The sequence below is a fragment of the Mya arenaria genome, chromosome 14 (genome assembly GCF_026914265.1).
Source record: "Mya arenaria isolate MELC-2E11 chromosome 14, ASM2691426v1".
NCBI lineage: Eukaryota > Metazoa > Mollusca > Bivalvia > Myida > Myidae > Mya > Mya arenaria.
In genome coordinates, this window is record NC_069135.1 from 50,102,283 (window position 1) to 50,130,174 (window position 27,892).

Sequence of the window (27,892 nt, forward strand, 5' to 3'; positions counted from 1 at the left end):
TAAATCAATTATGAATATGAAAAACAGCTCTTAGTTTAGAAGGTTCCAATGCATTTTTAATCAAAATCGGGCTTTATAGATCAGATAGCTATTATATGGTATGTTCGGTATCACTTAATAATGGTTAAAACGTAATTTACAAGTTCAGAAATATCTTTGGCAGCATTGAAATATGCGATATAAATGCCGATCCGATTAATGAAAATCAGACAAAGACTAGTGGTTTTTATATCAAAAAATGTGATTTACCAAGCAGACTTGATATTTTCAATACTTTAACATCTAAGACGAAATTGTCTCCTTTTTATTGCAGTGATGTCAATGGTAGCAGGCATCTTCTCCCTCATTCTGATAGCGTGTGACCGCTTCTTTGGTATCGTTTTCGCCATGAAGGCTCACATCATCGAACGAAAGGCTAGCTATTCCATCATCATTATCTGGGTCTGCGCAATTGCTGTCGCCACGCCCTTACTGGTTGTCAGAAAGGAAGAATCAGTCACATGGTCCAACCACGTGGAAATCTGGTGTGATGATACATGGCCGATGTCTTTGACCAAAGACCCTGCCACTGGGCGGGATATTGTGTCATTCCCTGGAAGAAAGGCGTATTACACATTTCTGACAATAGCTCTGTATTTCATACCTATGGTGACAATGTCAGCTATATATAGTCTTATTATAATGACGGTGTGGTTTAAACGAGCACCTGGTGAAAGAGTTTCTGCAAAAGAAATCAAAGTCCAAAAGAGGGTAAAAAGAAAGGTATTTATAAACGTTTTAGCTATCTTCATTTACTTTATTCTAATATTTCATTTTTTTTTTTAGAAAGAACAGATTGCAAAGTCATACGTCTTCGCTATAAAACAAGTTTTCGTTGCATTATCACCTGTAATGGTAACACATATGTTTATTGATTGTTTCAAAATTTTAGAAGTATACAGTTACCTTTTATCTTGTGCAGTTCCAAGTATATCTATTTCTATAATGAGCCTACGGTTTGGTCGCATTTGCTAGTAATTCGCAGTACAAGGATCGTTCTCTGACGAGATAATCCATTTCCAGACCAAAACTCAAGAGTGTTACAAAATTTAATGACTTTGAATATCTCTAAATTACCCAACGCGGCGATAATTGTCACGTGATACTTAAGACAATCAAGTAAATTGATTGAACGTGCTAACGGTTCCCTTACGGCGGTATCGTATATAAAATGACAGGATAAACCGCAATGAATAATGTGTCTAGAAAAGATGTGATCGACGTTATTAACGAGTTAGTGATACGAGATCGTTGTAAGCGAAAACGGTGCGTTACAAACTAAAAGTTCGATAACAATGACAGTTGCAAATTTGCAACGGTGATCTCATGTGAATTCGCGAAAGACGCTCCTGGCTTCAAGTTAGCTATAAATGCAAGTCTGCGTTTCCTCGAGGTGATTTGAAACGAGCTAAACAGTGTTAAAGATTCCATTCACATGTTGTATTAGAATTAATGGGCTTTTCCGATTTAAAACGATGTGCATCTTCATCATTGTTTTTAAATATTACAAGTTTTATCATTTTGTTCTGTACAAGTATTGATAACAATTCTTCCCATTTATGTTATTGCATAAACAACAGCCTTTAATCAGTGCGTTCAAGATAATTCCATCCTTGTCAATCACTCGAAAAACATTACTCTTTCTTGTTTCCAATTCATTTTCAAATTATTTCTGTAAGTACACGATAACATTACAATCCGGTTTTAGTCTTCGAAACAATAAAGTGATACAATCGTAAACTGGAATGTAATTTATGTTTTACGACTTGTTTAAAATGATTGGTGTTTTGCAAAATAAGAATAAAGTCACAAATTTATTTTGTTTTCCAACTAGACAATCCTTAGATGAATAATGTTTATTCGCGAATTAAAAGTGGGGTCTGGAATATTTCAATGCCAACCAGGGAAAGACATAAAAGTAATATTAGGATCATGATTAAACATAGGTACCCTCTTATTGACAATCGTATCGTATGCCCAATTGTTTCGAATGGGTAATTCCAAAACCTCTTATCAGCGATCGAAACATAGGATTCACTTTTGAACACGGGTTATTTCAAGAAGTCATATTATTTATTTCCTATTAAATGGATTGATTGGTCTTATGAGATCCAATGGTTTGATTGGTCAAATGAGACCCAAATAACTGGCTTGTTTGGTCAAATAGGACTCAATGGTTTGATTGGTCAAATAAGACCCAAATAGTTTGGATTGGTCAAATAAGACCCAATGGTTTGATTGGTCAAATAGGACTCAATGGTTTGATTGGTCAAATAAGACCCAATGGTTTGATTGGTCAAATAGGACTCAATGGTTTGATTGGTCAAATGGGACCCAAATAGTTTGGATTGGTCAAATAAGACCCAATGGTTTGATTGGTCAAATAGGACCCAATGGTTTGATTGGTCAAATAGGACTCAATGGTTTGATTGGTCAAATAAGACCCAAAAAGTTTGGATTGGTCAAATAAGACCCAATGGTTTGATTGGTCAAATAGGACTCAATGGTTCGATTGGTCAAATAAGACCCAATGGTTTGATTGGTCAAATAGGACTCAATGGTTTGATTGGTAAAATAGGACCCAATGGTTTGATTAGTCAAACAAGACTCAATGGTTTGATTGGTCAAATAGGACTCAATGGTTTTATTGGTCAAATAAGACCCCATGATTTGATAGTCAAATACTACCCAAAGGTTTGATTGGTCAAATAAGACCAAATGGTTTGATTTGTCAAATAAGACACAATGGTTTGATTGGTCAAATAAGACCCAATGGTTTGATTGGTCAAATAAGACACATTGATTTGATTGGTCAAATAGGACTCAATGGTTTGATTGGTCAAATAAGACATAATGGTTGAATTGATCAATAAGACTTATTGTTTTGATTGGTCAAATAGGACTCAATGGTTTGATTGGTAAAATAGGACCCAATGGTTTGATTAGTCAAACAAGACTCAATGGTTTGATTGGTCAAATAGGACTCAATGGTTTTATTGGTCAAATAAGACCCCATGATTTGATAGTCAAATACTACCCAAAGGTTTGATTGGTCAAATAAGACCAAATGGTTTGATTTGTCAAATAAGACACAATGGTTTGATTGGTCAAATAAGACCCAATGGTTTGATTGGTCAAATAAGACACATTGATTTGATTGGTCAAATAGGACTCAATGGTTTGATTGGTCAAATAAGACATAATGGTTGAATTGATCAATAAGACTTATTGTTTTGATTGGTCAAATATTTACCAATAAGTTATAGTTTATAACTTGAATATTTCACTTGTATTTTTATAAGTGACATAAACTATCATTCGTAATACGTTTCTTTAGGTAAAACACGCTGGGCTTTCATGTCAGTGTAACCAAATGAAACTGAACGAAGAATATTTCGAAACCCATGTATGCGGTTTATCCTATTGGCATATATCAAGAAATGGTAATAAAGGTATACATATATTAATTTCAAGAAACTTTTTTCATTCTGAAATGCAGAGGTTAAAGGTTAATTGTATTGTTCTTAATGTAGTATGCATCAATGCCCATTGCAAAGAATTATTACGTATTAATTTACTATATATTTACTAAAAGATAATTTTAAAAATCAAAAATTAGAAGAATCCTCTTCAAATTAGCAAATTCGAAAAAAGAAATAATTTGCATTCGCTATCATGACCAACACCCTATAATCCAAATAACAGAAAAAGACTATGTGTACTTGAAGGTCAGCTTCATATTTTTGCCGTCACGAGAACGGTGTTAGAATGCAAGCTGTACTTTTTCGAGGTTGAATGCATAACACTAGATGCTTATTTCAGACAATAAAACTATTATCCCGCCCGAATTCTAATTTGACAGTCAGACATTATTCAAAGAAAGAAACACATCCGGATTTTTTTAATCAGAACAGAACTGATTTTTATAAGACGTTTACCATCAAAGAAAATAGTCAAATAAAATGAAACAGATTTAGTAAATATATCTTCAATAAGTCATATAATACAAAACCGATATCAGTTGAATGCAAAAAGAAATGGATATGTATTCAACCTACTTTAACGTTTATTGCTAATCAAACTACAATTTTCCTACAATTGGTTTAGAATATTTACTGAAATATTCAGTGTGTTTCTGATCGAATGTTATCAAAAGTGATTAGATCAAATTATGCAGATTCGAAAATGTTATCACTTAAAAGGTGGCAGATAATAAATTTACACGTGATCATAACAAAGCAAGCATATGTTTTGTACACAGTCTAAAACATAAGCTTTCGGACTTAAAAGCTACGAGGTTCCAAAGTTTAAAAGGCCCTAAAAAATTGTTGTACACAAATCTCATGGTTATTTTGGTTATTAAATTCAAATAAGTTAAACATAATAAAGCATAAAAATCTAAACCAATATTGTGCCCAATTAAATCATCGAAGGAATTTAGGAATAAGGCGTATTAATCATTAAGAATTAAGACACTATTTTGTGAAACCCTCACTAAAACAAAAGGATTTAGAAAAAAAACATCAGCGAATGGTAGTGGTTCTGAGAAATCACATTGAATTTCGTAAAAGGCGATACTTCGGTCGAAACAATTACAGATCATATACTTAGGACAATACATAAACATATAAACGAAGTGCAGTAAGTGTAGCCATTGTGACATAAATGTACTTTCATTTAAACTCGAAGCATTTGAAATTATCGCAACAAATATAATTTACCTAAACTTTGGCTTTCAAATCTTGAACGCCCGGATATTACAAACTGGTGCAATACTGAAATTCATTTATTATGTACATGTTTACTTTCAACAAAGAAAATTATTAGTCAATATCAAATCACAATAAAAGATGGAAATACCATTTATGTTTTGGAAGTACATAGGGAATATTAGGAAAGGACGCTATTTCTAGTGACCTGCATCACGTCGAGTTCGGTGTATTAATACGTATCCTTCAACACCACAGGTCGAGACGGATACGTGTTTAGTCACCAAACAATCTAGTTCTTTTTTCGGTTAATCCGATTACAAATAACTTGGCTGATGTAGCGTTGGGTTCAATTATCTCACCGAAAGATTACAGAAATTTTGTCAATTAAGATGGAACTAAACGACACAAGGCGCCGCCACATAGATGCGGTATTAAGATTGTTCGTATTATCTTTTGTGACATCTTCCAAATGAAGTCGCTCTACTTGAAGATTTGTATTTACTTTCATTGCACTTGTGGCAATAAAAGCTTTGGACGTGATGCAATAAATGACTAGTCATAGATGCGATTTATGAGTTTTTTTAAATGAAATTCTTGGGATTGGAAATGTCACTGCTCTGTTAATTGGACCGAAGTTTTATTTTAAAACATGTAGCCCTTGTAAAGCGCCTTTTTCTAGCGCAGCTTAGATGATATAAAATGTAGACAATGCGAAATTGTTCTAAATGATACTTTCAAGTAACCTTAGAGTTGCACACTTATCGGTGAATTTAGCTAATTTAGGAAACACAACTTGTAGTTTGACGTGCAAGTATTGCTGCATTAAACGACGTTTTGCTAAGCTTTTTATTTCCAAGGGTATCGTTAGGCTTGCCGATTCTCTCATATCAAAGATTTCCACGGTGATGTATCGTTTTGTACGAGCCTTCCTTAAACTGTACTACTTAGGTTACATGTAACATGTTTCCTTTCAGTCGACTACACGCCTATAAATTGTACGAAGTACACATACGTGAACTTGCAACGGAGTTCTCTCTACTTGTATCTTTCTGTAAGGTAGTTACGGTTATAACCAATAACTCTCGTACGCGTTCAACTGCTCTCTGTTAACGTTAAGACATTTAGGACTGACCCATTAACGATTGTTTGCTGAAGGTTATTGGAAAATGTGTGTTTTGCTGTATGTTTTTAAGACCAAATTTTGTTCTGTCATTATAATCGAGTAATTTAAACTTAAATACAGCAAACTATATATCAAGGAACTAAAACTGTTTTCATTTCCTCAGGTTGTTAAGATGTTAGTGATGATTCTGGCCACGTTTGGTTTCTGTTGGCTGCCGTTGGAGATCGTCATCCTGTACTCCGAGTATCGGACAAATCGTCTGCAACCGGTGAGTATAGAGAACTGATACTTTAAGCAGATTATAGTATCCAAAATGAGTATTGTAACCGTGTTTAATGATTTTTTCCATATAAATAGTAAATCACATTCGTGGTCATGCAATACGAAATGTATTTATCACGTCAGAGATAGATTTCTTAAAATATAGGAAACTTGTTTTAAAATTTCGTTCTGAATGACAAATCACACAGCGGGGAATCCACGTGACCAAATGGTAGGTTTCAGTGCAAGATGGCGTCACCAAAACGCTCGACTCGAGCCGAAAATCAAGGCAATACATATAATTATAAATGTTTCTTTATTTCTTAACATAGCCTATCATATGCCCACCTACCTAGTGTGTATTATCATATCCATGTTTTCCTTGAAACTTTAACCGTTCTCGAGAACACTTCGGCAATGATTCCAAAATGTACGAAATCCGACTGGTAGGTTACAGTTCCATTTATCATTTTGGCTCGGATTTAGCGGAAAATGAGGTTGTAATTTGGAAAAATCGCAAAAAAAACACTTAAGTTTTATTTAAACATAACAGGCATATGCATTTGGCAACGAATATTTTATTGATTTTAAAAGATATGAGCACGAAAAGAAAATGATAGGTTGCAGCTCCGATTTTTGAAGAGATAGGTTGCAGTTCCATGTAAAGGTTGTCGTCTGGACTGCAAATTATGTGATGTGTTTGTATCACTGATATTGTATACAAGCATGGAGGAATTGAAATGTGACAAACTGTTTTTATTTATTTTATTTTATATTCGTGTATATAATATCAGGATGTTTAACATTTTTATTTATTTACTGCCGATATATTACTATGTGAAGTATTATGGATACAACTTTTCTCCCACCTCAGATAAGTACATCCAATAATTTAACCATGCTAGATATTCTTATCTTGCCCACGGGCAAAGATAAAATGCCCGTATGGAACTCCTTTTTAATGGTCACCACATTGTAATTACCTCCCTTGTTGAAGACTGTCGTCAGTAGCATCATGGAAACCTTGTCTTGTGGCAATATTTCTAATGCTAGTTAATTATTTCTCGCTTCAAATGTCACCATAAAACAGTTTTCACGCATCATACAAGAAATAATGCTTCACTCTCCTTAGGACTATTTAAAGACCGATTTTACTATTGATTTAATCGGAATCACTGCGCGCATATCCATGACAACCACGAATTATCTCATATCCATACGCAATTAGTTTCACTATGCACAAAAGAGTTCCAGCAAAAAACTCGTTTTTACTTAATTATTTTTAACTGAGGTTGGAGAAAAAGCATCTACCATAGCCGCTCGCGTAAGAAAGGGTAAACCTCGTTTCCGCAAAACACCCTACGCTCGGGTCGGAATGACCCTATCTTACACTCTCGGCCATGGAAGAAACTTATAATCTTTATCCTGATCAATTGTTAAAGATTTCTTTAGTTGAAGTTACCTTTAGGTTAACACAAGGTTTAATAAATAAAAAATACCAATCACTTGTTTGGTATTTGTTCATTTAAACAAAGGTGGTCTCAATTGGTCTGAAGTTGTTCAACACGGCGCATTAATCGAAAGCTAACTCTTCAATATCTTACATAATATTTTTTTCTAGTACTGATATTAAGTCAGGTAATGCATGTTAATGACACGGAAAGATTTTAACAGCGACGAATGTAGTTTTATAATTAAACAATGGAGGAATAAGCTAGGTTTAAACCACACCATCCTGCGATTAAACAATATTTTTACATATTAAATGGATGTTGACATTGAAAACCAGTCGAGTTTAATTCGTTGATCTTGTTCAAACGCAAGTAACAAAGTTAAACGTTATACTTAACTAAAATGACAAACATTGCCTTTCATGAGTTCTGCTTACATGAACTGGTGACCAAATATGTATTACATGTAATATGTAAGGAGCGATTTAAAAGTTCAAACGTAAATGGGTAATAAATATACAAGCTCATATAGGAAGTTGTTTTTGACATGCACCAATCGGCATTCTACAACAATTAACACAAAATGTTGATTGATTAATATTATAACACACATATATATATATATATTAAAGCTAAAATATCAAATGTAAGAACGGCATCAGCATAACATGAACTTTTTATTATGATATTTACAATGAAAATGGATATATTTGTCGTGTTTTTTTTTTGTTATGAGAATGGCACATGAGTCTTTTCCGATGATCTTTGTTGGAAGCTGTTTCGACAAATTTCATCTAGCCTTTTCCCAACGTACACCTAAAGTTTCCCTTTGTATTGCATTTCTGTCTGTCGGTGCAGTCGCTTTCTTTCTGCGTGAGGCCAGTCTTGACCTCACCTTGTAATCAAACGAATTCTCACTGAACACTTCTTTTGTTTTGTTATATCGCTGCCATTTGTTTTGGTTAGCTGTTTAGATATCTGCATTCATTTCGTTTAGGTTGATGAAGGGAAAGACTCTCTTATTCGTGTCATTGGTCTAAAAGATAAAAATGCATTCCATATGATATATCGAAAATTGCAAAATATCGATTGACACGTCATACAATAAAAGTTTTTTTATCACAGATAATGGTTTAACAATTCAATTCGAAACGTGTAAAACATCAATTTGTCACAGAAAACAAATCATTAATGATGGTAACCTTATAAATTTGTAAGCAGAAAAATCAAAAGTATAAAAACAGCAGTCTCGATGTGATTTTCAATGATTTTATAATTTTAGATGATGTTATAACTATGTAAAATGAACAATGGTATAGAAAAATATCAGTTAAGTTTTATGGGAACCTATATGTTTGGCTTGAACACTAAATCTAAGTCAAAGAATCTGCAGTCCAGACGGCAACCTAAATATGGAACTGCAACCTATCTCTTCAAAAATCGGATCTGCAACCTATCATTTTCTTTTCGTGCTCATATCTTTTAAAATCATTAAAATATTCGTTCCCAAATGCATGTGCCTGTTATGTTTAAACAAAACTTAAGTGTTTTATGCGATTTTCCCAAATTATAACCTCATTTTTCGCTAAATCCGAGCCAAAATGATAAATGGAACTGTAACCTACCAGTCGGATTTCGTACATTTTGGAATCATTGCCGAAGTGTTCTCGAGAACGGTTAAAGTTTCAAGGAAAACATGGATATGCTAATACAAACTAGGTAGGTTGGCATATGATAGGCTATGTTAAAAATTAAAGAAACTATTATAATTATATGTATTACCTTGATTTTCGGCTCGAGTCGAGCGTTTTGGTGACGCCATCTTGCACTGAAACCTACCATTTGGTCACGTGGATTCCCCGCCGTGAAATCATGTAAATATCATATGCTAATATGCCAGTAGTAACGATAGCTATCGCGATAGGAATACACAACGTGTTGAAAGCCTTTACGGCTGGTATAAACGTTTTTTTCAACACGTAGGTTATTCATCTCATTATAATTACCGTTCTAATCGATTGTCGAGTGAACAAGCGGGTAGTTAGTTCGTCCTTATCAAAATTGTTCAAATTTTGTCACCTTTTCAGAAGTCATACTTTATTCTAGCAAATGGTTCAGAAATATGAGATATTGAAGACCTGACCACAATTGAATCCATCCAAACATACACATTGCACTTAATTGTGGTTGTTTAAGGTTTCCTATTTATATACAAAGTATCAAACAGGTTATGAAATATTTCCCAATTACTACATACGCTTTATTACAGATTGGTGGGTATTGTACATATTATACACATACATAAACGATTCGTACCACAACAATTTGACAACGATCGTTAAGAACATATTAAAATCGACACGATATAGATAATTATAGACATATCAACAAGTTTATGATAATGTTGACCAACATCTTTCTTTCAGTACAAATACTTTAAGACCAATTATTGCGAGATTGGGTGCAGTTATTTACTGTATTACATATACTTATCAATACTGTTAAATTGATAAAGTTAAGGAGAGCTTTGGCTAAGCAGAGAGTTTCTTCCATAATTAAGCTGTTGAATAAGGCAGATATAACATAATTTTTGTGAAAATAGTAAATAGGACGCGCAACCCTTCCCAAAGGAACCGTAAACTAATAAGGCTTCATTCGTCGTATGGTAGGTTTGAAGGACCTTCCCAAAGATGATGGCTAATGTATAGTATGATAGGGTGCAATCTGGTGTAATGTATGGATACAGTTCTACCATATAAACGTAAATCGTAAATTTTATGGGTGGGGCGCGGATACGGACACCCGCCTCCACTCATCCACCAGTGTGAGTAATACATATTTACTGACGTCAATACTTGGGAGTGAATATGTGTTATGGGATATAGGAGTGAATTAACGACCCGTCATTCAACGCTAGCGTGTACAAACAGCATCTTTTGATTATCCTGAGCCCATTATTACTACTGAAAATGGCATTAACGTTTTGATAATGAATATATAGCATACAGTTAAATTAAACAAAGCTTCTAATTAACCAAGCCAAGGTGTTTGGAAATGCTTGTTTTGGCATATCTGTATTTAAAGGGGCTCGCTCATTTTTTGGCACCAATAATGCGTTTTCCGAGTAATGCATATGAAAACACTTATATTCTATCATTTAAAAAAACACACTGCAGTTTAAAAAACCGGAGAGCAAACCCACGCCGGTACAATCAGGATTTAGTTTTAGAAAATTGATATCATGACCACTTGCCCACAAGGACTATGACATATGTTGACGGATAGTTTAATCTTTAATAAACACATTTGTAGCATCGAGTGATAATTTCGATCAACCAGTCACACTTTGGCCTTTGCTGAATCGCCTTAATAACGCTTTTCAAAATCGTGGACTGCAAAGACAATATTTGAACATATATAAACGTTTGTTGAAGTGTTCCAGCCGTCAGTATCATAGCTTTAAGATTCCTATTTTATTTTTGAAAAATAATACCATAATTAGTGCATTTCAAAAACCTTGAAATGGTCCCTTTTAAGGTTGAATACATTTCATCTTATCGACATGCGTCTGTCTCATAGCCTGTGGTGTTGGTCTTTGTTAAAGTCTTGGCTACTGAACTTGTCCATGCAGTTGCAGTTGTTTGATCGTGTTATCTCCTCAGGGTGGTCAACGGAAGCAGATGTCAAACCGAATTTTGAACCCTAAACTTCACACTTGTCTTAGCAAATACCAATACAAGCCAACTAAGACCTATAATCACCGTCGATATGACATCAATACAGATCAATATTTCAATATGTGTATATGTTATATTCCAGCTTCCTGAATGGTACGGTGTACTAGAGTTCCTCGCCTACACCCTTGCATACGCCAACAGCGCAATTAACCCACTCATCTACGCGGGTTTTAATGAGAATTTCAGAAAAGGTAAATTTGTTCAAGTACCTGTTGTTCTCGTATTTAATGTTTCCTTTAACCATGTCAAAATAATTAGAAGTCATATAGGATGTTAACTTATTGCAATTTGATTTTCATTAATAATTATAAATTTTATTTTGTTTATTATGTCGTCTGCACTTTTTATGACAACAGCCACAATGCGCGGTTATTTGCACAGTTTATTTTTCATATATATTAATTTTTGTTGCATCTATTGTGGTTAAATCATTTCTTGCTTACAGGTTTGTATTTTCAGGCTTTCGGACGTTATTTGGATGTTACGAAAGAAAGCTTTACACCGCTATATCTCGAGCGGATTCAATGTACAACACTTCAACGACAAACGTCACAACACAACACATGACTAGGATGTGAAGTCACTTCTATCCACAAAGCCCGAAGAAAAGATAGAACAAGATATGACGTCACGTCTTACGTCTTTTCCTAGCATGAATCATTTACGTCTAAGTGCAAGGAGAAACGTTTTGTAACACTGGCATCATAATAAGAGACTGGGTAAAACCTTTTAAATTGCGGAAATCGGAACATGGACAAATCGATGCTCCCTTGCGTTTCGGACACAAGTCACTGGACAAGGCGCCAACTTATTAGTTCCATTTAATTTTAAGGAATTCACCATAGTAAAACACTATGTTGTTTTGTTTATCATAATTATCAGCATTCCTAAAAAAAATTAATTACAAGAAATAAGTGTTTCATTGGTAATATCGGACGAGTTGTTTCAGATAAAGCATGACTTTGTCATAGTCATTTTACATTATAATTAAAACGACAACAAATTATAATATAGTTCTTCTTTTGCCGTATTCTTAAATCATTTAGTGTTGATCAGATATGTGTGGATAGTAAATACACAACCCAAGTTAAACTTTGATACGCTCAGATATGCTAGTTACATGAGTACAAGATACAAGAGGAACAATATACAAGATACAATAATCTTTATTTTAAGTCGGGGATATGTTTACAAGAAACATTAGCTCAATGGGATATTTTACGACATGATTAACAATCATACATAACATATCAAACCATAACAAAGAGCTGGCGACCTTGAAATAAAACATGTAGTTTTAAATATGTACAATAATGGAAAAAAAGTATTTACAATAGCCGTTTCTTCATAATTACATGCATATAACATTACAAAATGTAAGATGGATTAGAGCATACTGTATACATTGACAATATCAACTAGGTTCCTCGACCGTACGGCCAATCCACCAGCGCAGTGATGGGATAACCGCATTGAAATTTATCAGAATAGCTTTATCAATACATGATAGGATCACTGCATGGAACGGTCGGTGAATTTTGACTTTATTGAAACACGAGTTTCTCGAGAGCTTAGAGTTGTGTTTATATGCCTATTACCGTGCACTTGGTTCCTTCATTTATCAAATAGATACACAATCAAAACACAAGACTAATTTTGATGCAAAACATCAAAGACGATTCCAATGATGTTGAAACATGACTAAAAGGTAGCAGATGCAGTTCACTAGCTTTGAGGTACCTGGGTACAAAAACTTCCTGAACATGAGTTTCCGGAAAGTTTAAACTGGTTTATATGTGCATAAACTTACACGCGATCCTATATCTATCAATAAAGACTCAAATTAAATATAAGTTTCATCGGAGCCCGCATCGACTTGAAACAAAGAAGAATAAAGTGAGATTAACCCTTGAACTTACATTTCAAGAAGTAAACAGTCGGTTACAGGATTCAACTGCATAAATAAAGCTGTTGAAAAAGCGCCAACTCTTTAAATATATGATGCAGTCATCCAAATCCATCCGCAGACACCAACGCCCAACTCTGTAGAAAACGGAAGGGAGAATAAATGAAATTGGAAAAATGAGTGTTTAAACATTCATGTTTGCTTTTGCAGCAGGATAATAAAAGCACCACTTTTGGTTCTCTAACGCTCATCCATGTCGACAAAAGGCATTAGTGTCCTAAATGTTAGTCAATTGATGTCGCAGAGCGTTAAGATCAACATGAATCTTGTTCATGAAGAGGTCTTTTTGAAACACTTGACATATATTATGTATAATAATACCGTTTTAACCTCGGTACAAATAAATATTTTAAATGTCATTGAACCGATGGTCTTTTAGGAGGAAGGAATTTAAGTTGAAGTAGCACTTTGGAATAACGTATAATACACGTATGAATATTAGGGATCCAGTATATTGTTGGGACATTATATATTCTTCATTCAACACGTTTTGAAACTGATCATTGAATAAATGCTGTTTCTTCAAGTTTCGTACGAATTTACATAGCATATTCTTCCGACAATAAAAACCTTATTAGCAGCTTTGAGTAGAAACTTAATATCTGTATTTAATTGAAGGGTAATTGTTGGGGGAGGGGCCTATAGATTATTTATAACAAACACTATTTTCTTCTCAATCATTGATGGTATTTTAAAGAACCAGGTCATAAAGGCATCCGGTTCAATACATTCTTGTTTATTTGATCTAATACGGTGTTATATATTAATAAATCGGTCAATTCATTTAAACATGCATCAAGATAACTACCTGATGTCATCCGGTCTTGATGACCTTTCTTTTAGTTAGAATTTAGTTCCAATGTTTACATACATGTACTTGCAAAGCAGCTCTTGCCCATTCAGAAATTTGTTCCATTGCACGGGAGAATGGTTCAATACAACAATGTTTACCCAGCATCCTCTAGCACGCATGGCCCGATAATCAAATGGTAAGTATGAGGCTCAATTTACATTGTCTACCAAGGAAAAAGCTCAATCTTAATTGTAACGTATTGCGAAAGGCGTTCGGTCAGTGTTCTCTAGGAACAAGCGTAAAACATCACCCGTGAACGCCGCTTCTCGTGACAAAAAGCTGTTTTAAAGATGAGAAAACATATTTCCATTATTCTGCTGGTTTGAAGCCTAGCTTTTTTACAGTTCGATGTGCCATCTTTGAAATCCAGGTACGAATGATTAGTCTTTCTCTTCCATTTAGAATTTAAAAATACAATAATATTGTGTTAAAGTATAAAGGTATTCTTTAAAACTCTCCTTATATTGCATTTCTTAAAAACCAAAACCTATCTATTGCATATAAAGACAACATAGAAATATGAGGTCGTAAAGGCAACATTAAAGGGCTCTACAAAGAAACAGAAACATACGGAAATGTTTTGTAACGGTGAAGTCAACAGTCTGATATTTCCATAGCTGTCCGACTACACCAAAATATGTAATAATGCAAATGGTATAACTAACTGCGTTTGTTATGATACTTAGTTTTGAAATTAACTTAGCGTTTTAATATATTAAAGCATTGAAATGATAGTATATTGCTGTTTCGCGTGTTTGTGTGTTTCTTTTCTATATTTGCAGGTGTGCTTTGTGAAATGAAACCAGGTCAGTTTCATGATATCATTCCGTATAAATATTTATGCACAAAGCTACAGAAACAAGCTCAGTAGCAAAATGTTTAAACATGAACCCGGTTTATTGGCACTGGGCAAACGCCAAAGACACAGCACACAAAATCACAAAGCGATGAATAAACAATTTAATACTTATACGCAAATGCGTTTTAATATATTTCGGTAGTATGATTAAACATACACAATTACGTTCCGTTCTAAAAATTGAAACAATGGCAATTTTATTACCAAATGCTTTAAATTGATATGAACGAAACATGGGGTGTTGTTACATTAGTGCAAATCAGATTCAAAATAAGTTTGCTTTTGCGTTCTTCCAAAAGAACTTGGCCCTTCCGTCCTATAGTCGACCTTTTAGCAATGCTTTACATTTTTGTTTAATATTTATTTCATGTTTCTTTATTCAAAACATTCCTGTTATTGGAAACTATACAATGAAACAATCCACTACGGAGTTGCATTTACATTTTGGCATTTGTTTCGCAAGCGTCTTGCTGTTTCTTGTCAATGAATATTAACTTTTATGGTACAGATCATTTCAAATGTTAACTTTCAAATGTTACTATGCAATGTAAGTGGATATGTGTTGGTTAATTGAAGAAAAAAGCACACGAACGAAACAAACTCTGCTTCTGTTTCAATTTAAACAAGTCATGCAATAAACGATGAATTTGTTAGTGTCTGTATCATTTCATCAGCTGCCAAATGTGCTTTGCCATGAGCAAATATAAAATATAATCTAATTTCATTTGCACAACGTTCAATAGTATCTTAACACGAGGGCGGGCTTCAGCCTCATACTGATTTAAATACACATTGAAAAATGAACCAAAAATGCGTGGTAATCCAGAGAGTATCGATAGCGTAAAGTTGTGGGCTCTTCCGCCAATTGGTGAAGTATGTTAGCTAGCCAGAGATTATTCCTAACATCGTTCCATATACGAAAAAGGGAATGTATGGCCATTTTTATGGTAATTATATTATATTATGTCATCTACATAGATAGTATAATGGAAAAAAAACTTGACAGCCACGGATGAGGTCTTAAAATACATGACAATTATTTTGCTAGTACTACAGTAGCGGACAATCTCCCAGTGCGGTCCCTCTCTCCCACACTCTCTCTCCCCCCCCCCCCCTCTCTCTCCCTTTCCCCCTCTCTCCCTTTCCCCTCTCCCTCTCTCAATCTCTCACTTTCTCTGTTTCTCTCTCTCTTCTTCTCTCTCTCTCTCTCTCTCGCTCTCTCTCTCGTGTTTTAAAAATACCCATTTCTGTTAAGCAAAAAACATCTGCCACAGTTCAAATAAAGAAAATTCAAAACACATATTTCACATTGGTAGTTTATTCTTAATTACTTTCTAATATGTGTATTAACGTCACGACATTTTAAATGTTATATATGATAATTCAGTTCACGAGTGTTTGTTAAAATAATAATATAATTTATGTGAGATGTGTGTATTTAGTGCATATACTGCTTTTTTTCATCACAAGGTGAATTAAATTAAAAAATCAAAACAAATTCATTAACATTTGAAATATGCAAAGTTAACGACTGATGGAATATTACGACAAAGACTATGCTTATACACAAACATATATAATTTCTTGTAATTTGAGGTGATTTATTTATAATATATCACCGTTTATGTAAATGTTTTCATCCCTCTTGAATCCCATATGTCTATCCATCAAACAAATATTCTGACCGTACACATTCCGGCTTTTCCAATGGCTCCATTTGATCCTGGTGAGCCATGAAATAGAACATTGATATTAAAACTAACATCAATAAAATAGCAAGGCATTTAATTTTCTACTTTCCTTTATAAACGTTAAGCATAGTCAAATAAATTGTGTTTCACAAAGTATATCGAACGCACATTTCCGAATTTACCAATTACACGTGGTGAATACATTGCTCTAGACAGAGCTGCGGTGTGTTGTTTTCACTTACGGTTAAAGCTCTTAACATAATTTGCTTTTCATGAATGTCCAAGAGGAATACTGGGCGATATCAAGATTGATAATTCTACGTCATAGAATTATATACATAGTAGACAATCAATTCTGCAAAACACTACGTTTTTCTTGTAACATCTCTGTCCGTTTCTGATAAAAAAAAACAATCCTGTAACTCATTGTAACTAATGTACCCATATAACTTTGATCATATCTCGGGCTAAGAACTCATTTTTGGAGATTTTGTACTTAAAAATAGTTCAATGTAACCGATGTAACCGATGTAACCGGTTGTAACAAATGTTACAGCGTAACCCTTTATTTGAGATAGAAAAAAACACGTCTTCAAACTTTCAAAACCTCTGCTGTAACTCATTGTAAGTATTGTAGCCGCATAACTCTGATGAGATATCGGGCTGAGAACTCGATATTGAGTTGGATGTGAAATATTCAGATATAATTTAAGTTTTGCCGATGTTACACTCTTTTCACAGTTTTTAACCAGTGTAACCGATACAGCGTTGGTCATATAAGCGTTACAATATTCAGAACTTTCATTTCATGGGCCAATTGTGTGTCCTATCTTGTCTGATATACAAAAGGTGTTCAATCTATACCTACCAAGAGATTTCCAAATAACACCTGTCGAACCCAAATTAATTCTTCGTGGTCATTTCAGCTAACGTTAGTTGTCTACCATGTTTATTGTTGGTATAATGCACTGTCTTTATTAAGTTTGTGTCAATAACAAATGAAAGATCAAGTTTGCTAAAAACTCCAAGTATGTCAGACGTTTAGGGGCATCTATCGAAAATTATTCCAGCCAGCTCTATACAATTTACTACGAATGTGTGTATATCTTGGTTCATGCTCATAGGTTTCAAATTAATATTTAAATATGTGTTTTCTGGGTTTAATAAAGTTTAAGTTTGCACGACGACAACGAATCTTTTAACAATAACTCGATTTATTATATAGATTAAAATATTATATAAAACAAAAGAACATTAAACTCAACTAGTTACGACGGCATTTAAACAAAGGTCATAACTGACATCCACATATTTGGTGTTTTATTTAGTAGATAAGATGACCAATTCACTTTGTCTACCATTATTACGAGAGTTGACAGACAGACAGACAGTCTATTTATGTCCAGTACAGCAAATCTTTAGAACAGATTAACAAAATGCAAAATATCGTTTTGAAGTCCTGTTGTCTGGATAACATATATCGGAAAGCCAGGATAAACCATTTAATTTGGCTATAAACCAAGGGTAATAAAACACTACTCATCGTTCCGCACATGCTGTCATTAAGTACGCTATTTATATGCAAGATTATCTTCTTTACAATAGGTAAACAATCAATATTATGAATGATGATTCATTTTCTGTATTCAGGATTTACCAATTAATTTTGCTATAAACCAAGGGTAATATAAACACTACTCATTGTTCCGCACATGCTATCATTAAGTACGCTATTAATATGCAAGTTTATGTGATCTTCTTTACGATAGGTAAACAATCAAATGTTCTTAGTAACATATGAAATAGAAGCGCTCAGAACATGAATCGGTTGCAATGCGTAGCAATAGAGTGTGTAATCTCGTTAGATTTAAATCCAACTATATATATGCTAATTTATTTTCTGTATCAGAACATCGGTCTGCTCCATTTTATTATGTTTATTATGTTAAATGATTTGAAAATTGGTCTTGTTCTAGTTCGTATTTTTAAACTTTACATAATTCTAAAATAATCCAGGTAAATTCTAGACTGAGTGAGTATGGAACAATGTGTTGCCTGCATGTCGTATTCCAATTCAAAAATAAAAACGACACACATGGAAACATAACACAGTGTTAATTTGTCTCAAAGAACAATTACTTAATCGCCAAAGTGTCTTAACAATATTATCAATATTATTGGTATTTGTCAAATTGGCACCGCTACGGGAATAACCTATTCATTTATTATATTCATTTCGTCGGTACATACATATTCGTAAGTGAGATAAAATTGAGAACGCCGTTTTTAAAAATGGAAATCATACTTTAGTATTAGTCGATGTTTATTTTCTGTGAAAATTTATGACGTGGCGTTAACAAGATTTCAATCGTGTTTCAGTTTCCGTACTAATTTATGCTATAGTTTTTAAAGCATGAGCATGTTACAATGAGACCCTGAACACCCATGAACACGGAAAATGATATATCTCCTGTGGCTGGGTAAATCGTTGAAATATGTCTTTTAGTGGTAACTAGGATATAGTACCCTCAACATAAATTTATATTAATTTCCTCTGCAATCACAATAAATTAAAGCTTGTTATTTTTGCAGTATTTAGAGAGTAAAATACAACGGATAATCTTTCGGTTAACCTTTATATTAACAACGAAATAATTTGATTTGAAATTAGTGTACGTCTATAGATGTTTTAATTTGATATATTTTCCGAAGAAAAGTTCACGCAATCGCTGAAACATTGAAAATACTTTACCAATATCCGAAAGCGTACATACATTCCATTTAAACAGCAATGTTACAAACGATATCCGAAAGCGTATATAAATTCATTTAAACAGCAATGTTACAAGCGATATCCGAAAGCGTATCTAAATTCCATTTAAACAGCAATGTTACAAACGACATCATCAATTTCTTAAATAACCGTAGCAAAGAAATGTTAAATGTGTAACAAATTACCAAACACTCAATTGAAAATTCTTTACTCTTTGAACATTATGTTAATCAGACTTTGTTATTGTTATTTTTTAAAAATAACTGCTTGTATGTAAGAAAAGTAATCATAAACGGTATTCAGGTGTCTAATAAATACAGAGAATAAAAGAAAGCCAAGTTAGTAGTTCCATCTTCACAAAACATTTCTTGCTGTAAAACTCAATACGTAAAATGATGCAAGAATATCAAAATGTGCTTAGACAGAGACGTAAAAAAAAGAAAAGGGTGGTAAAATAATGCATAACAACTTTGTCAAATATGTAGCCATGCACATACGTGTGTTGTATGAAACTTAAGCTATGTAATAATACCGTAGCGAAGGGGTAACATAAATAATAATAATAATAATAATAATAATAAAAATAATAAAATATTCTATGTAAACATATTGCAGCAAACAGTTTAATCTAACTGACTGGACCTGTTTTTAAGTCGCAAATATCGGCAAAACTGTAAAACATAAATCAAGATTTAAAGTTATGCACCAAAAACCAGAACAAATCCGATATAACTCTATTTTATTACCTTAATTACGTATTGTTTGGTGTAAAAGCATATTTCTCGGTTCATATCAACCACGGTAGATTATCTTTTTTATCCGTTAAACGTATGTTGTTTTATACCATTTTACGAAATCGCATTTTTTTCTGGTAGTGCCTTGTACCGACAATACGAATACATGTACTGTTAAGTGTTAACTATTAGTATTAACTGAACATGAACATCCCTACAGGTATAAGATTCCTCTGACATCAAACACATTTTACGAACTTGAAGAGAAATAAAAGAAAATTGTGCTTTACCACGACTTTGGGGAAAACAATCATTAGGCCAAGCTCAATATTGAAAGCTACATTGCCAATTAGTGTATAGGCAGAGTACCACATAGTCCCGCATATCGCTATGTGAGAGCCTTTCTTATATTATCTAAGCAACGACATGAATCAAAACGATTATATATAACTAGGAGATGCTCTCTGCTAACGTACCACAGCATATGAGTTGGTTGATAGCGAAAAGCTTTAGGCAACTCACCCAATTCAATGTGTTACCTTCATCTATTGTATAAACAATTGTTTAATATTTGCGAGATAGAAGTTTTTACTAGCATATCCAGGGATGGGGGACGACCGGCGCGCCCCCTCAACTTGTAGAACTGAACTTTTCATGTCAATATTGAAGTCACTAAGAGAATAAATAATTTCAGAATGCACAGAATAAAAATAGCCAAAACGTCCTTGAGGCGGTCTCGAACACCTCATATTAAGCTTAGGGCCTATTTATCAATGTCCTCAGTTGCACCCAAAAGTGTCCTCAACTAACGTCAACTCCTGGATCACCCCAGGCTGTTACAAACTCGATAGCATCATTTTAAATGTTTATTGTCTGGATAGCATGTGCATTTAGTTAAGAACTTCGCAAGGTGAAATGTTCATCCATAATGAAAACCATGTAATAACTTATTAGTTGTTCATTAAACCAAGGGAAATACTCGCATAGTTCTCCTACCATCATTATTCACCATTGATGAAAGAATGCAATCAAATGTGAAAGGTGAAGCGATTATCCCTGAAAACCATTATTTATTAAATAATTGTGCAATAAACAATAGAAAATGGGAAACTTATCGCATAGTGCGCCTAGCATCACTGGGGTTAGAATGTGATCAAAAGCGAAAGGTAAAAGGATCATCCCTACAAACCATTATAACAAATAAATTGTGCAACGAACAGGATTGAAACAAAGGAAAATGAGTTACCCTAGCATCAGCATTTACCATTGTAGCTTTGGGATTAGAACAAAGACCATCATTGTAGGTATTGAGGACCCAACTATTAAAGAAACGTGCTTGGCGTGTGGTACAAGGGATGCAAGTGAAAATAAAACTATAAAATAATTCAGATCATTATTTTTTATAATTGAGCGTATTCTAGCCTTTGATTGATCGAGCTTTACAAACAACTCTCTGCAAAATTGTTTTTGACATTTTACCCTTCATTCTACTTCAAACCATATGTTTAAAACTTCGTGTTCCAAATACCTTAGATCAGCATACTGATTATGATTAAACCGATGTGTCTCCTACGGAGACAATTTATTGTTGATTTTAAGTTGTGCCAGGTATTTCATTATTTCGAAAGACGATGAGGTTCTTGAAGATGTACGATGAACTTTGCCTCCGATAAGAAATATAATAATGCAATGTAAAATACAGGGACATATTAGAACAGGGAACAGGGAACCGCTGTTAGGAAATAATATTCTTTCAAATCAAATAAATAAAGCTTTTAGACGTAAATGTCTAAATTTAGAACGCCCCCCCCCCCCCATGAAGTTTTCATGCAGTAGGTATGATATAAGGGACATTTTTTTCAGATCAAATATATGTTGTGTTTTGTTCCGTATCGTTTAACGATGGTTAATTGATATTAATAACCGTCCAGAAATTCCGTTCTCCCCATATTTTGATAGCGTATGACACCTTCCTCAGGCTAGTTATTATGTCACCATTATCTGGGTCCACGACATGGTTGTCACATTGTCCACACACGCTGGAATCTTGTGCGACGATACATGGCCGATGTATATATCTAAGGACCTTGCCACTGGACTTGATACTACGTCATTCTCCGGCAGAAAGACGTATAACACATTTCTGGCAATAGGTCTGTGTTTCAAAGCCATGGTGACAAAGTTAGTTATATATTAGGGATGGCAACGAGTACCCGAGTACTCGATCGAACGTCCGAGTACTCGAGTACCAAATCACTACTCGAGTACTCGGAAAAAATATAATAAAACACTCTTTAAAAATTACCAAATACACGATTTACAGACAAAATATCAGATCTGGTTGGTTGCCAAAAGGACAATTTACGGTCCCTCTAATCCCCGCTGTGTACACAATTGACCTCAAACAATTAGTTGACAGTTGTTGTGATAGTTGCAAACTGTCAACAAAGGACCCCTATTTCAAATTAGCACTGATGTCAATTAACGAAGTTTTGATAGCGGTACTTTCACCTACACAATTCTATTGTATATCAAGTACCGACCTTTCACCAAACAATGGACGCTAACGAGCGAAAGAGTATTCGACCGTTACGAGAATTGATTTCTTAATGGGCGTATTTCAACTATTTTTGTAATGATTATCACGATTGATTGGTTGATATTTTAAATCAAGAATTATGAATATTAATGAGGTAAACAACAATTACACAGTACGAAAAACTATCATTTAAAAAAATAATAATATGTAGAGTAAACAACTGAACTTCGTACTGAATTTCGTTCATTGTAATTCTGATTGTTGTTCATTTCTGCAGTGCATACTTGTATAAAATGAAACGAATAAGACAAATTAAAAGCCTGAAACAACATTTGTGTTCTTTTTATATCATTTTTTTTGTTAAAATACGTAATGAAAGTTTACTTTAAAGGTGAAAATGACCAATAATACGACCAACGCACAACATGCGTCATTAACGATACATGTATACACAATCTTGTCTAAAGTTGCGAACACATATTCAATTTTTCCGAGTACCCGAGTACTCGATCGAACGATTGTCCGAGTACTCGAGTATTAATTTTACTACTCGTTGCCATCCCTATTATATATGGTCTTATAATAATGACAGTGTGATCTAAGTAAACGCCCGGTGAAAGAGCCTTTTCAAAAGAAATATAAGATTAAAAGAGGTCAAACAATGACGGATCGATAAACTATTTACCTTAATTCCCTTTTGTCATTCACACGGTTTCAAAAATGGTTAGAAATAACATGTGTCACGTCGTTCATATAAAACATATTGGTGGCATTATCATTCTTACAGGTAACATATAATTATTCAACGTTCTACATAAAGTACTTTTATTCAGGAACAGCTTAGGTATCTTTGGTCCGATTTAAGGAGATATATTAGTGTTATTGACTTGAAGAACTAACATTGAACGGTTGGATGGTCTCATCTGTTCGTTAACCGTATACAGGAACATATTTGTCTTCCTGGAAGATGACCATATTTCTTACGATTTGTGTTAAAATCATTGTTTTTTCGCGAACCACAGAACGTTGTTCCAACTTATTAAGATATAGAGTTAATATCCCATTTAATACCTGAAAAGTACTGTATTTTGAGATGATAGTTGAGGCGGTATTATCATTATCGTTCACATGAGATGTCTTTGCAAGTCAACTTGTCCTTTTTTAAAGATATCTGGGTTTTAAATCAGCGTGTGTCTGTCTGTGTGTGTGTGTGTGTATTTGTGTTTGTTTGTGTGTGTGTTTCTGAAATTAAAAGGTAGCAGTAAATGCACTTGATGATTATTCATACTTTTGCGTGTAAACATGTTCTTCGAAGAGAATTAGATTTTGACCAAAAACAAATTATAAACTTTTTTTCAATGCAAATGAAAGCCGAGTTTCTCATATTCATCATGTAATTGTTATTCAGTCAATGATTGTATCAAAGTCTGATTTTCAACTACTTTTTTATTGCTTTAATCAAATCATTCTATTACCACACCTGGAAAACTGTGTACTCAAAGACGTCGTGACGTCATACTAAATTTTTAAAATGTTTCAACTTAACGTCGATTCCATTTGTGACTTCTTTTGATACTGTATTCCGTGCTTGACAAGCCGTATCAAATGAACTCTCTTTGCCTTTTTGCCTTACGGTAAGAGTAATAGGTTCTGCTTTTAGCTTCAAACAAATCACGAGATTTTGTTCACGTACATCCGACTGTACCGAACAATGATCCCTCTATAATAACTTAAAGACATTGTGTGATCTGAAAGAATTCAATTTCCTCACTGAAATTGTCTTAGCCTTGAATTGTTCAATTCTTTACAAGCAACTCCCTGTGAAATTCAATTGTTTTGTTGATACAACATTATACCCTTACTTTCTTCTTCAATTTGTTTGTTGAAGATATATCATACAACTATGTCATTCTTCGTAGACAATTTACTGTTTAGTTTAACAGTCTGCCTTGCACATTCAGTTTTAAAGTATTTGTAATCAATTCACATTTAAGTCTTACACGTTCTCTGTTATGTACTCAATATCTTGGTGTGCGAAACAGTTTCTTTAAAGCCCTTGTTGGTTGTTTAAAACGAGGAATCAGTCAAATGGTCACGTCAAATCTAGTGCAACGAAACGTGGCCAATGTACAAGGAATCCGTCCATAGGCAGGATACTGTGTCATTCCCAACAGAAAGGCGTTATACATATTTCTGACAATAACTCGGTGTAATCTTCCAATGGTGATATGTCAGCTATATATTGTCTTATATTAGTGGCAGTGTGATTTAAACGAACACCCGGTGAAAAGGCCTTGCAAAATAAATAAATCTCCAAAACGCAGTTAAAAGAAAGGTATCGATAAACTATTAAGCAATTGTTTCTTTCATTACCAATGTTTGAGAATCGAATGTTTTACGTCTTTGATATAAACGTATTGGCTGCATCATCACTCTTCATAAAAACACAGATTTATTTAACGTGATTGTAAATAAGAACAACTTATTTTTGTTGGTCGGATTTCAGAAGATTTATTAGAGGGATTGACTAATATATCTAAAATTGAACATGTGGTTGGTCTCATCTGTTCGTTAACCGCCGGTCTTCGATGTAATCAACCTTAAGGACGAAATAGACACAACGTAACGAGATTTAATGGCATTGAATGCTTCTACATTACCCGACGCGGCTATAATTGCCACGTGATACCTAAGCCAATCTAAATGAATTGATTGACCGTGCTCACAATTCCCTAACGGGGGTAATGTATATAGAAAGACAGGATACACCGGAGCTAATCATGTGTCAAGTTCAACAAGATCGACGCTTGTTATTAACGAGTTAATAATACGATTTTAGTCTTTGTAGAATTGCTGCATTACAAACATATATCTTGATGACGATATCATTTGCGACGTGGAATTGCAAGTGCAATTCTTAAGTATTTATACACTTTATTTGCCTTTTTAAAATAAAACGTGTGAAATACGCATTTCCTTGATTTAAGAAGGAAACATTGCAGGATAAGCATTAGCAAATCTATCAGAGATAGAAATTAGAATATTAACCAATCATCCCTCACCAGTACAACACGAAAACCATCACCGACAGCTAATTCCAGCTTTCTTGCAATCAACAAACTTGTTCTTGGGTAGTTTAATACGCTTGCAAAAAACGAGACAGAAAAAGCGGTTCAATCATTTCTCCGAAAGATACCTCAAAAGTGAACATTAAAATTAAAAACAAAATGACACAAGGTGCCGCTATAAAGATGCTGTCTTAAGATATTTCGTATTATCTTTTAAGTCATCCTCCAAATGAAGTCGCCCTACTGGAAGAATTGTATTGGCTTCAATTGCCCTTGAGGCCATTAACGCTCTCAACATAAGGCAATAAATGGCGCGTGATAGATTAAATCACGAGTTTTAAAGCGAAATATCTTTGGATTGGAAATGTCTCATTTGTAATGCACTGCTTTACTTTTGGGACAGAATGTTAGTAATATATCCTTGAGGAACAAGCTCTAGCAATATACAGATGATATGTGATATAAAACAAAGTTTGTTCTGAAATGCTTATGTTTTACCTACGAATGACCTAAAAGTGGCACTATTTTTTTGAATCAACAGTATCTACATATACAGCCGAGCAATATAACTGTTCTAGTTACTCCGTAAAAGATAAAGGCTGATAGTAAACATACTCGCATATTATCGATTTAATGAGCAATAAAAAGTCGCAACGCAACTTATAACTTGTATTAAGATGTTGTTCACTTTTTTATTTTTTTTTATTTTTAAACTTATAATTTTATCGACATGAATCTATCTCATAGCCCGTATGGTTGGTCTTTGTTAAAGTCTTGGCTACTGGGATTGTCCATGTAGTTTTAGTTGTTTTATTATGTTATCGCCTTAGAATGGTCAACGAAATCAGGTGTCAAACCGTATTTTGGGCCTTAGAATTCACACTTGGCTTAACAATTACCAAAACAAGCAAATTAAGACATAAAACCACCGTAGATATGACATCAATACAAATCTATATTTCAATATGTGTTATATGTTATATTCCAGCTTTCTGAGTGGTACGGTGTACTAGAGTTCCTCGCCTACACACTTGCATACGCCAACAGCGCAATTAACCCACTCATCTACGCGGGTTTTAATGAGAATTTCAGAAAAGGTAAATTTGTCTAAGTACCTGTTGTGCTCGTATTTTATGCTTCCTTAACCCATGTCATAATAATCAAAAGTCATATAGGATGTTAGTTAACTGATTGCAATTAGTTTTTCGTTAAAGCCGCACTCTCATAGATTGAACGTTTTGACAACTTCTTTTATTTTTCTCTTGGAACGAGCCAATTTTTGCGCATATCCATGGAAACCAGTTATATAAGACTGATGACGAAACAAATGATCGCAGATTTTTATATTTAAGTTCAAAATTGATGTTTTTATGCATTTTTCTTAAACCGTTATTAACGGTTTAGGCAATTAAACATTTATTTTCGAACGGAAATATAAAAATCTACGATCTGATTTTTTGCCAGCAATCATATATCATTGGTTTGCAGATATTTATGTAATAAATTGCTCTTTCCAAGACAAAAAAGACTTGTAAAAATGATATATCTGTGAGAATGCAGCTTTTAATAATTATACATTTTTATTTTGTTTATAATGTCGTCTGCACTTTTTATTAACACAGCAACGATGCCCGGTTATTTGCAAAGTTTATTTTTCATATATGTCACTTTCTGTTGCGTCTATGGTTGTTAAATCATTTCTTGCTTAAAGGTTTGTATTTTCAGAGTTTCGGACGTTATTTGGATGTTACGAAAGAAAGCTTTACACCGCTATATATTGAGCGGATTCAATGAACAACACTTCAACGACAAACGTCACAACTCAACACATGGCTAGGATGTGACGTCACTTCAATCCACAAAGCGAGAAGAAGAAATAGAACAAGATATGACGTCACATCCTACGTCTTTTCCTAGCATACAAACGTACAAAAAAAGACAAACAAAACACATATTCATCAGAATAGATTTATTAATAAGTGATGGGATAACCGCATTGGAATTCATCAGAATAGCTTTATCAATACATGATGGGATCACCGCATTGGAATTCATCAGAATAGCTTTATCAATACATGAAAGAATC

At 33.9% G+C, this 27,892-nt stretch overlaps 1 protein-coding gene and 1 pseudogene across 5 annotated transcripts in view; both read left to right on the forward strand.

Annotated features, from left to right (window-relative positions):
- Window positions 1-12,577, forward strand: part of LOC128217714 (QRFP-like peptide receptor) — a 64,421-nt gene extending 51,844 nt beyond the window's left edge. The window contains exons 2-5 of one of the 5 annotated variants that reach the window (XM_052925050.1): window positions 314-762; window positions 6,038-6,142; window positions 11,406-11,514; window positions 11,769-12,577. In XM_052925050.1, coding sequence (XP_052781010.1) covers window positions 314-762; window positions 6,038-6,142; window positions 11,406-11,514; window positions 11,769-11,890 — 785 coding nt within the window. In that variant the 3' untranslated portion in view covers window positions 11,891-12,577. The remainder of the gene's footprint in view (window positions 1-313; window positions 763-6,037; window positions 6,143-11,405; window positions 11,515-11,768) is intronic. The other 4 variants (XM_052925048.1, XM_052925049.1, XM_052925051.1 and 1 more) reach the window with 4 other exon arrangements.
- A 12,389-nt stretch (window positions 12,578-24,966) lies between these two features.
- LOC128216203 (galanin receptor 2a-like) lies at window positions 24,967-27,650 on the forward strand (annotated as a pseudogene).
- The last annotated feature ends 242 nt before the right edge of the window (window positions 27,651-27,892 follow it).